The 12596-nt window shown below is 40.0% G+C and overlaps 1 protein-coding gene across 1 annotated transcript in view; it reads right to left on the bottom strand.

Annotated features, from left to right (window-relative positions):
- Window positions 1-12596, bottom strand: part of LOC124052543 (coiled-coil domain-containing protein 57-like) — a 33574-nt gene that overhangs the window by 13046 nt on the left and 7932 nt on the right. The window contains 8 exon segments of the mRNA XM_046376934.1: window positions 706-798; window positions 2934-3096; window positions 3368-3526; window positions 3743-3943; window positions 6996-7070; window positions 7148-7305; window positions 7437-7538; window positions 9715-9823. Coding sequence (XP_046232890.1) covers window positions 706-798; window positions 2934-3096; window positions 3368-3526; window positions 3743-3943; window positions 6996-7070; window positions 7148-7305; window positions 7437-7538; window positions 9715-9823 — 1060 coding nt within the window.

The following is a 12596-nucleotide window of genomic DNA, read 5'->3' as shown; positions in this document are numbered from 1 at the left end:
TGCAACACGACCCCAGAAAAGCAGAATTGAAAAATGAAATGAAATGCAAAAGACTGACATTGTGTTGGACATTTGTTGGCTAAAAAAAATATTTCTTAACAACACAGAAGTTTTCCTTCAATCATATAGATAGTACTGACATGTGAGTGATATCAGTGCTATCAGTGGTTTAAAATGAAATATCAGCATCAACCTAAAAATGAACATTTCTGCCAATATGATAGGGAAATGACACTCTAATTAGGCGCACAGCTTTAAAGTCATTTTCTTATTTAAATTTACATTCTAAATGTCTGGCCTTGTTGTGCAGTCATTCTGTAAATGTCTATAAATATGATCGAAAGAACATGCCTTCATGACTTTTACATTTATTCAGACCAGATGCCATCATATTTCCAGATCATGAGGGTCATGTGTGACATGGGGAATTGTTCACCACCTTTGTCAACTGTAAACTGCATGAATGTTCTTTTGCAATTGCAACATGATTTGGCAGTGCTGAATCATGGCGAGATTTGACTGAGATTGGATTATCTTATCTTATCTTATCTTATCTTATCTTAGTGGTCAGCGGGCTGATCCCACACTCATCAGGCCAGCACTTTAGCCTGGTCGGTAAAGAGTTGTTTTCTTTGCTTTAGATAGCAGCTGAACACCTTAAACGGTTCTATTTGTCTGCAAAGTATGGGGTTGATATATTCTCACCTGTATTGCCTGGTCTCTCTCCGTCTTAACAAAATGTAGAAAGACAGTCATGTCTTGAAGCTCTTGTTCTTTCTCCTTCAGCTCTGCTTTAGCCTGATAGAGACCAACATAAAAGTTCTATTGGCATCAACTACTTTGTTTCCCAAACGTTTTCATGTCAAACTTCCACAAATTAGACCACACGTCCATTTCATAGGTATTTAACCCAGGAACCCCACCTTATATGAGTAGTTCCTGTCATTGTGTGTTAATTATTCTCGTTCATCTGCTCCCTGAATACACACCCAAGGTTAGAAGAGAGTCTGCACAAAGTCTGTGAAAGTATGGACTGATGAGGCCAGTGAGAGACTGTTTCCAAACCACAGACTGGGAGACACTTTACAGCTCTCATGGTAATGACATCAATGGCCTGACCGACTGCATCACAGAACTACATCAACTTCTGTGTGGAGAACACTTAGCCAACCCGGAGGGCACAGTGTTTCTCCAACAACAAGCCCTGGGTGACCCCTGAGCGACCACTGAGCTTAAAGCCCTGCTGAAACAGAAGAAGATGGCTTTCATTTCTAGGGACAGAGTGAAGCAGAAGAGAGCTCAGTGTGAACTCAAGTACTCAATCAGGCTGGAGCAGAACAACACACACAGATGTGTGGAGGGGCCTTAAGACCATCTCAGGACATGGACTGAGTAGAGCCAGAGGGACAGCTGAAGGTGACCAGTGCTGGGCACCTGAGTAAAACCTGTTTTTCAACAGATTTAATTCCAACCACACCCCTCTGCCACCCTTCCTCTCGCCTCTTCACACATCTCCAGGCCAGCAGTCAACTACCTCACCAACAGGCCACAGTATGTGAGACTGCGTAACTGTGTGTCTGAAGTGATGGTCTGCAGCACGGAGGCAGCACGGAGGCCCCCCAGGGAATGGTGCTCTCACCTTTCCTCCTCACCCTTTACACTTCGGACTTCACCTACAACACCAGCAGATGTTACCTCCAGAAGTTCTCTGACGACTCAGCCTTTGTTGACTGTGTGTCTGAGGGGAATGAGACGGAGTACAGGGCAGTCATCGTGGAGTTTGTGAACGAGTGTGAGCGCAACCACCTTTGCTTAAACACCAATAAAACGAAGGAGATGGTGATTGACTTCCGGAGGACATTACCACATATACCGGTGAACATCCAGGGCTCGGACATTGAGATGGTGGACAGTTTTAAATATCTGGGTGTCTACCTCAACCATAAACTGGACTGGTCACATAACACCAATGCCCTGTACAAGAAGGGCCAAAGTCGCCTCCACCTTCTGAGGAGACTGAGGTCCTTTGGAGTGTGCAGGCCCCTCCTAAGGACTTTTGATGACTCTGTGGTAGCCTCTGCTGGGCAGTACAGACTGGGACAGAAAGAGACTGAACAAGCTGGTCAGGAGGGCCAGCTCTGTCCTGGGCTGCCCACTGGACTCCGTGGAGGAGGTGGGTGAGGGGAGGATGTTAGCCAAGCTGACATCCATCATGGACAACACCTCTCACCCTCTGCATCAGACAGTGGAGGCTCTGAGCAGCTCCTTCAGTGGCAGACTGCTACACCCTCAGTGTAGGAAGGAGCGCTACCGCAGGTCCTTCATTCCCACTGCTGCTAGACTGTGCAACTCAACAGTCTAGTCCTCATTTCCTCCCTATCCTTACAGAACAATCAGCATCTTCCACCACTATGCTAAACTGTTAACTTATAAACTCTTCATATTTTTCCCTTCATAATTTCCCCACTGTGGGATCAATAAAGTTCTTATCTTATCTCCTATAGATGTAATTACAGTGAAAATAAATTAATGCCAATTTTGCTGGTGACACTCGGGACTCCCTGGACACAATTTTTAAAACCACTGAACTACATCATCAGCCTGGGCTGGATTAATAAACAACTGACAGATCATCGGAACATCTTCTGAAGTTAAATGTAAAACTTATGAGAGATAATGATAGCGGGAACAAGTAGATCCATATGATCAAGGATATTTAAATTCAGCTGTTGCTGACTTGCTAAAATCTAAGCTGAAAAGAAAAATATTAAATGTATGGAATAATTATCTATTACAGTTCTTCAACATATAATTTACAATGCATAACATTTTAGAATCTGGAGATGACCATCTTGTGAACAATCAGACTCAAACTTGACTATGCATGTCCGCATACACTGTACAGGGAGTTATGTAATGTTTGAGAGACTGACCTGGTCTCTAGCCAGGGTCAGGTCTTGTATCAGCTGTTCATTATTAAGATAATGTTCAGCCTTCATATCTTCACAGCGTCTCTGCCACTCTGACTCCAACTGGACTCGCATCTGATCTGAGGCCTTCTCTCTTTTCAACCCAGCACTCAACTGCTGCTTGTACCTGATAACACATACACAGACATTGTTCAGATCATTGGAACAACTCAGATTAGGTCATATAATTCAGATCTTCCAAACTGCATATCATAAATCTTTTTGTTTTTTAAAATCTTTTATTACCTTGAAATGTCTTCCCTATAACCTCTATGCTCTCTCAAGGTTAAATTGGTACTAAATCACTTTGATTTAAAATTGGTTTTATCCATATCCCTTTCCATGTCTTTCTTCTTCATTTCTCATAATCTACACCCGTTTTGCTGCTGTCTTCTCACCGCTCAATCTTCTCTTTGCTCCTCTCCAGCTCAGCCTTGAGTTTGCCCTCTGTCTCACGAAACATGATAATCTCTTTATCCTTGACAACCATCTCACTGGTCACCTGAGTGATGTACTTGCTCCATTCGGTCCTGGTTGTTTCTAACTCTGTGCAAAGCCTTTGAAACACACACACACCCCTTCTCCAGTCAGTCTGGTGTCTGTACACACCGAATTGAGCAGACATAATCAGTGCACACACTGCACATAAAATATATATAATATAATATAATATATAATAATGTACAAACTAAAGTTCAGTAGCTATCAGTTTCATTAATACCAACATGATGAATTTAACTTTTTCACCTATTTTTCTTCAATGTGTGACTCACCTCTGGATTGTCTCATCTTTCTGTTTGATGGCCTTCTGCTGATCTTCCCGTATGCAATATACCTGTGTAGCCAGAACATCCATATTCTCCTGTAGTTTGACAACGTGTTTCTCAGCAGTCTGAAGCTGATCTGTGTGGGCCTGATACTGAGCCTCTAGCAGTGCATCACACTCCTTCAGAGCCTGGATCACATCCTCGAATCTTGAAACAACCATACAGTTAGATGTGAGTAGATGTTTGACGTTTAGACATTTAGAGGACTTATGCTGCCCATGAGGTGTTTCATGCACATATTTAGCTTTTGTGCACAAGGTCACTTTAGCAATTATTACCACTGTAGCTGATGAGAGAAAGAAACACAGCCACAAGCTTTGAAGCTGCTGAGGAGCTTTGAGGTATACACTATGCAGGATTGCAGAGAGAAAAAATGATCAATGTACAAACGATTAAAATAATTAAAAATAATTCCTTTCAACCCACTTAATCATCACATAACAATGAAAGTGTGTGATAGCATCTGTATCTGCAGAGGCCCTGCTTCCAGTTTCTCATTATTTTTCTTTGTTACAGATGTTTCTGGGCATTACCAATTCTTCAGAAAGATATTTAATTGTCTCATTCCCAGTAAAATATATTTTGAGTTAGTAGCTATTTGATGACCTGGGAAAGAGACTCAACAATCAACTATCTTTTCCCAGAATCATAATAAATAATAATGTAGCAAGAGCTTAACTAGTGACACAACTTTAGCAGCATTACACTGGCAAGGGACAAATGTACCATATAAGAGGTAACAGTAGACAATGCTCTCACACCCTGGATTGTGAGTGCTACATCCAAATTCAAACCTAAACCAAGTGCTCCCATTCAGAGGCCAAGCCATGGTTGCTATCCTATCATGGGATAGGGAAGGATCGAGCTATCCATAGCACAGGATCAAGGAGAGCGCATCTCAGTGCCACAATTCAATTCAATTTTATTTAAAGTGCCAATTCATAACACAGTTATCTCAAGACACTTTACAGGTGTGTAAACAACAAACAACAACCACAGAAATTGCCAGGGGCTCCTCAGCAACAGCTTTACTAATGTCGGAAACCGTGATGCATTGGTGCACTCTGGAGCAGGACCGACACATGCTATCAGGTCACCAGCTCAGTTCTGTTCACCCAGAATATAAAATGGCCCTGAGGGAGCGCAAATTCATGTGAAGAACACAGCAATAAACTCAACCCCATCGATTTATGCAAGCTGCTGCTGTTTTGTTATCTGTCCTCACCACTACATCTGTGCCTTCCAACACTGGAGCAAAGTGTTTCAGCACTTTCAGCCCCACGGAGAGAAAGTGTCTTGGACCATCGTCCTTCCATAGCTTGAGAGAGACACACTACCCCTCATCCAAGGAGATATGTGTCTGCGAACAATGAGATGTGCGACGTAACTCGCTCGAGGGGAACCCACATTGCACGGACACCAATGGCTCTCTCTGCAGAGAGGATGGACAGTTAACATACGTTTCTTGTGATGTTTTGGGTTCAGGTGAAGATGGCTGAACCATCTCTGGAGTTTTCTCATGTGGAGAAGGCCAAGAGGGGCCACCACATGACAGGCTGACATCATGTCCAGAAGGAACATCACAGACAGAACCTTTTTGCCACTTTTTGAGGCCTCATGTGCCACAGTAGGGAGTTTAGCACTTGTTACCTGGCTGAGGACATATTTGTTCTCATGTTGAGAGAATCCAGACACACAATCCCTGGTAAGTTATGGACTGGAAGGGAAGAGGATAACTCTTTTATCAGCTAATGACCAAACCCAGCAGTGACAAGTGCTTCACAAACTCTAATTTCTGGAGCACAGCATGCTCTCTGGATGCTGCCATCACAATCAGATCATCTAAATAAAATAACTCTCCGATTTCCCTCCTGCGTAAGGGCCCTAATGCTGATTCCGCACATTTATTCAGAGAATAACCAAAAAGGCAAACGACTGTACTGAAAAATGCACCCCTTTGAAAGAGAAACCACAGGAATTTTCTGGGATAATGGGGACATGAAAGTGCACACAATCTAACGCATGTTTATGGTGAGCATGTGAAATGATCTCTTTTACGCATTTGATGAAGAGTGACAGGTTGTGAATTGGTCTCAAGCCGCCTGTTTTCTTTGGCACTAAGGAAGTAATGGGAGTAGTAACTCTCATTCACCTTGCTTGGTGGGACCACAGAAAAAACTACCCACTACTAACTAACCACTCTGACACTTCTGATGTCAGAGTGGCCGTTCTGAAGGAGATGAAATGACTCCAGCGTGACATTGAGCGGTGATGGAGGACTGGCACTACAGTGTAAAGGCTACCAAGACAGTTCAAGAATATACACCTGTACTGTACAGACAATGCACCGTGCACTGTAAAATGAACACACCCACAACAATCAGCTGGTGAGTTGTTAATCTTAATCAATAGCTCGTCTTTGTATCAGTGCTCCAAGCTGCTAGCACACATACTATATACAGAGCTGTGACAACAACAGGTGAGATTACATGCTGAGCCATGATGAACTTTTGTTATATGTTTAAAGAATCCACCTGTTTCCATCCTTAGAGTATAAGACACAAGTTTGGCACTTGTAGCAACGAGAACTGTCGGTAGTAACCATTTACTTCTCTCTGCCATGTGTGTGTACTGTGTAAATGACAGTTGACCCACTCCTGGACATAGGCTCTGACAAAGAGAGCTCTCTTCTTGATTAGGAATGATGAAAATGCATAATAGACAAATGTCTTAATCAGAAACAAACAGACTTGGTGAGGTGAAGTGCTCAAGAAAACTGTTGGCAATTTGGCAATAATAAATAGAGAATCTATTTTCTTAATTTCTCCAGACCGAGAGCAGGATCGAAAATGCTGGAATTTACTGATACACTGGTCTTAAAAATTTAGCCCTGGGACCCGTTTAATACTGGGTTTTGGTCCCAATTCTATTCCTGATACTATTGATTAGGTGTTTAACCCTAACCTTAACCCTAACTTGAATTTCCCTCAGGATCAATAAAGTATCTATCTATCACCTATCTAAAAGAAAAATAACTTTGCACATTCTCGCTGTAAAAGTTGTATATAACATTTGGTAAAAATCAGTCAGATATCAGCTTCAGATTTGATCTTTCTTTCACAAATTTGAGATTTGTTTTTTTGCACCTACAGTATTGCCTACGCCAGCAGCTGAGAGATTTATGTTTTTAATGACTCACTTCTTAATGTAGTTATCTTCCTCCTTCCTCCGTTTGGTCTCCATGCATTTTAACTCATCCTCAAGCTCCTTTATCCTGAGACAGAGGATAATCACAAAATTTTAAACACATAAAGACACAGGTACATGCACACATGCAGCATGGGAGAATACCTGTAGTCCTTGGCAGCAGTGAGCTCTTTGGTCTCCTGCTCTTTGTGTTGCAGTTGGGATTGTAACTGCTGACAGAACCCCTTTGATGCTTTGAGTGCCTCAGTGGTCTGGAGATAAGACTGACAGTGACTTTCAGTCTCTTTAGTCAGCAACTTCACCTGGATAAGGACAGACATATGCATGTGTGATGATGACTAGCGCCAGAAAAATGAAAGGCCACGAGGAAATACATATGCGAATAACACAACATAAATGGACTCCTGGATAAAATGGATAAATAGCTCCTCACCTTGAGATCATGTGAAAGCACCACAGCACACATCTCATCCATTTTCAAGTTGAACTCATGTTTCTGCTGTCTGAGCTCACTGTTAAAAGCAGCTATCATCTCCTGTTGGCCAGAGTGCAGTAGTTACTTAGTTACTTAGTACATGATATATTACATGTATCATGAGCCTTATACTAGATATCACTGTTCTCTAGTATAAAGGCTGTACTGCATTCTCCAAGTGCATAAAGGTTGAGCCAAACACAAAGCAGGAACAGACTCCTCTTTATCTTCCTGTCAGGAAGGAATACATTTTTTAAGAAATGTGGTCTTGGAGAAACACATCACGATCACATGTGACATTATACCAACAGTAGCTTTTATCTGCCAACTAACAAGTTATTACAACTAGATGATTGTACATACTGAATACTGGCTACTTGGCTTTAATAACAGGAATATCATTACATGTTTTTACCATTTGGACAAATTTGATATAACCACCTACCTAACAGAAAAAGATGGGTAAGTAAAGAAAGAGAGGAAGAGAGCGTGTGAAGAAGGGAGATTGTATATAATTCAGTAATGTGAATGCAACTACAATTGCAGAATCCACTGAACATTCAAAAGTCAATACACAGATAGATTTCATTGATCCTGGAGGAAATTTAAGGCATCCAGTAACTATGTATGACATACAAGGAGAACACTAATGCAAACCAAAACGCACGTAACAAATACCTGAAATCAAGTAAAAGAGGTATAAAATTTAAAGAATTATATATAAATATACAAAATCAAGGAACAAATCACAATATAAAAACCTGAGAAAAAGTTAAGGCACAGAAACTTGAGTGAGTGAGTGAGTGATAACCTAGCCTCCTGAGCTGTAAAAGAGTGCTTAGACACATCATGGTGAATGCAGTGGAAGTTGTATAGTGCTTTGCCAGTAGAGGACTATCAAGGATTGGATCCTATGGAAGAAGTTATACAGACTGAATATAAATGTAAAGAAATATAATTGGCTTCTCTATATTGGCTACCTGTAAAATTCAGGATAAAGTTTAAAATTCTTTTTCTCCTTGAACAACCAGGCATCATCACATCTTAAAGAACTGATAGTACCCTATTATCCCACCAGAGTTTTACGTTGCCACAATGCAAGGTTACTTGCGGTTCATCCCGTCTTCAAACGTATATTTGGAACCAGAGCCTTTAGTTATCAAGCTCCTCTACTGTGGAACCATCCAACCACCAACCTCCTGCTGCGGTCCTGCTCGAAACCTACTGTGATTACTACTGTTTAGTCATAATCTATTTTAATTCTATTACCAATCTGTACAGCTACTACCATTATTATTTTTAATACCATTGTTATCATAATCACCATGGTACCTTCTGTATACTTCATCATTACCATTATCTACAGATGCAATATTTCGGGTATTATTGCTGCTGCAATCAGATCTACGTTTGTGTGCTCCTTCCCTCATGCCCCCCCAGGGATCTGCTCCGAGGTTTTCTGCCTTCTAAAAGGCTACAGAACAATTAAAAGAAAATACAGACACTAAATCATTTCCATTAATTAGAGGTGCACCGATGGCAATTTTCTTGACCAATTCCGATTTCTGATTTTTTTGGAATTGTGACCTACCAATAATGATTTTTGCTGATTCTGATTTTCTTTCTGAGAACTATTATCAACAGCATATACAAACAAAAATCAACTTTTCTTCAATGCAAAATTTTACATTCATAATAAAAGAAATTATTAATCATTACAGTTTCCTCTCAAAATAAAGAAACTAGAAGGAGCTACAAATAATTAACTCAAAATGAGCTATGCACCCAACTTTATCTGACATATTTTACTTTACCAAACAGAAGCAGGTGTAACAGATTCATATAACGAAACAAATGTCAGTAAATTATATCATTTTACAGTATGCTTATAAATTCACCAAGGTTGAGGTAATTTATCAGATTTACCTTGCCTAACAGATGCACAGAAGATAGGAGGACACACACATGCACATATTTGATATCAAAACCTGCCTATTCAGAGTTACAAGCACCAGTAAGAGCCAGAGATTGACAGTTCTTTTGTCTGGGTTCATCTTAAAGGTCTACTGCTGATCCCATCTGAATGTTTGACTTCTTTACCACCTGTTTCAGTGCTGCAGACTATCCACAACACAGAGCCAGCCAACTGCATCTTGTAACACAAGTGAGTGAATGTATGTGTGTGTTTGTGTGTGTGTGTGTGTGTGTGTGTGTGTGTGAGAGAGAGAGAGATCACCTGTCTTTGTAGAGTCAGCTCTCTTTCCAACTCTTGTATCCTGCACTGCAAATCAGATTTCATTTTCTCATACTCCTCTGATAGCTTTTGAGTTTCACCACCCACAGAGCTACCATCAAGCAACACAAAAAGACACACAAACACACACAGCAACAGAAACAAAGAGAAAGAGAGAGAGAAAGAGAAAGAGAGATGCACTGATTAAGAAAGAAAATACGAAATACATTTTTAAATATTCAATATAAAAAGCACAGCCATCATGAATATAAATAAATATATAAATATAAAAAAATTTACAATTTTTACAAGTTACAAATGAATTAATTATTTTATATCTTCATGAGAAATATAAAACATAACATGAACTGAAAATGAAATATTAATCCATCAATAAATTGATCCAATTTAAATTTATATACACAGTGCAAGAGAAAACAGTAAACCCAAAAGGAGCAGCACCGACCAGAACATGGTTCTGTGTGGAATGTGGAGCCAAAAAGTGGAGGTAGAACAGTTAATGTAAACATTATAAACAGTATAAAGTACTGGTTGAACAGTCATTGTAAACAGTATGAGGTGTAAAGTGGTATAGTGCAATGCTGTGTTTTGTAGTGAGCTCCAGGCCAGAGAATTGAGAATTCAGGAGTCTTATGGCTTGGAGAAAGAAGCTGTTGCTGTCTGCCTGTAAGAGCCTGAATGCTTGAAAGTAAGGGATCCTCAGTCTAATGAGTGTTACAAATTGGAATGAATACAAAACGCCTTTGAAAAATACTATACAAAATTATATGCCCCACCTCAAACAGCTGAATTAGTGAGATTTTTTAGCATCATTGGATTTACTTTCTGTGGGGACAGAGCACAATAAGATAATAACCCAGAAACTAACAACTCTATATAAGGCTACATCAAGATCGAAAACAAACAAAATGCCATGTGCCGACAGCTACACACCTGCATGGAATAAATAATAATAAATAATGAAATTAAACCTTTAGAGAGACAATAACACCAATACTCAAGGAATGTTTTAACTATGTTCTTTAGAATGAACAGACCCCATTGTCCTGGAGACAAGCAATAACTTCAGTTTCAGTACACATTACTTGCAAAGTGATGGGAAAACATAAGAACAAACAACAAAAGAACAGACAATCAGTGGTTGTCAGTCTTGATGCAGAGAAAGCCTTTGACTCAGTTTGATGGGTACATCTGCACTTAAACTCTTAAACATTCAGGCTTTAATGATCAGGTAAATTGACTGAATTATTAATTAATTAGTTAATTAGTTGATCAATTAATTAATTAAATTGTTCCCCTACAGCCGGAGTCAAAATAAATGGAGATCTATCCTAAACTGTATTTCTTGAGAGGGGATATCAACAAGGAAGCCCTCTTAGTCCAACACTTTTTGCCGTTTTTACTGCTGGCCCAGGCAATTTGAAAAGACAAAGATATATATACGGGGTGCTATTTGGAGATATCTAAAATGTGTTTATACGCAAATGATAACTAGTTGACTGTGACTGAACTTGACTCCAACGTATCTATGCAATTACCTCTACTTAAAGAATTTGACTTCTATTCTGGCTACAAGCTAAACCTGCGTGAGAATATTCTCGTAATACATCTAATTTAAATGGAGGAATAAGAGAAATAAATATTTAGAAGTGCAAATACATGAAGATACATCCAACACCTTTGAATACAATGATACCCTGGATTGGCTGATATTAAAGCAGACCTAAACCGCTGGTCATTACTACCAATGAATTTGCATAACTGAATAGAAGTAGTTAAACCGAACATATTGTTGGGATCTCATGCCATGTGCTGTGATTAAAACATTAAAATTAATTATTAAAAAATTAAAATATAGAGGCCTACATGTAGTCCCAGAAACCTGTGCCAGAGTTTTACAGCCCTTTGTTAAACAAGCGCCAAAACCTCAATAATCGCATCTAAATGAGAAGTTAAGTTTTAACTCAACTGGTGCTCCCCCAATGACATCATACAGGTGATAAAAGCATCTCCACACCCATGCGCTGTCGCTGTGGGAGCTATTCCAGACTCTCCTTGGTGCCCAGGTCACTTAAAGAGTGCACCTCAAATTAAGCTTGATTTTACATTTTAAGACTTAGCCTACATGTCTTTAACTTGCTGGTTGAGCAAACAAGACTATTTTTCTTTTCTGTTCTCCTGGATCCAAAGAGATAGCTGCGGCAAATCAGCTAATCTCACCTGTTGTCATGGAAGAACGAAAGACTTCTCCCATGCTCTGTTTTTCTGCTGCTTTGTTTCTCTTTCTTTTCTTTTACTAACCCACTTACACACACTGACACACATCCACAGACACTTGAGCGTGGTAGTATAACGTTGGTTTGCTTCGATGCCATCTCCTTGCAGGAAACACCTGTGAGACCATGGTGTCCCCTTTGCTCTCCACACTCTCTTTGCTCAGACCTCACGGTTGAACCTGCCATCTTGGGCCCAGGGAGACAACGTCACATCCATCATCTTTTGTCCTCTCTCTCCCTTTCTCACACACACACACAACTCCAGCTGTAGTGTAGTTGCTTGTGTTTTTTGGTTTAGTGTAAGTTCATGACAGATCTTTTTTAAGTAGAAGTAGTGTTGACTGTTAACTGATATTGACTCTTGTTAATAAATATACAAATAATATATAATAATAATATAAATGATAAATTACAGCTTAGCTGGTTGTTGTTTGTGATTATTTATATATTGGTGTGACATCTGCTGGATTCTGATAGCTAGTGCTCGGATTCCACCCTTTAACAACAACAGAGAAACTGTCACCTCTCTTGAGACTGTTTTCCCTGTTCGGTTCTTGGTCCCTGGCAACAGGGTGGTGCCCCGTAATT

This window comes from Scatophagus argus, chromosome 21, assembly GCF_020382885.2.
Source record: "Scatophagus argus isolate fScaArg1 chromosome 21, fScaArg1.pri, whole genome shotgun sequence".
NCBI lineage: Eukaryota > Metazoa > Chordata > Actinopteri > Scatophagidae > Scatophagus > Scatophagus argus.
Note: the sequence above shows the minus strand (reverse complement) of the source record. Positions and strands in the feature narration are given on the sequence as shown.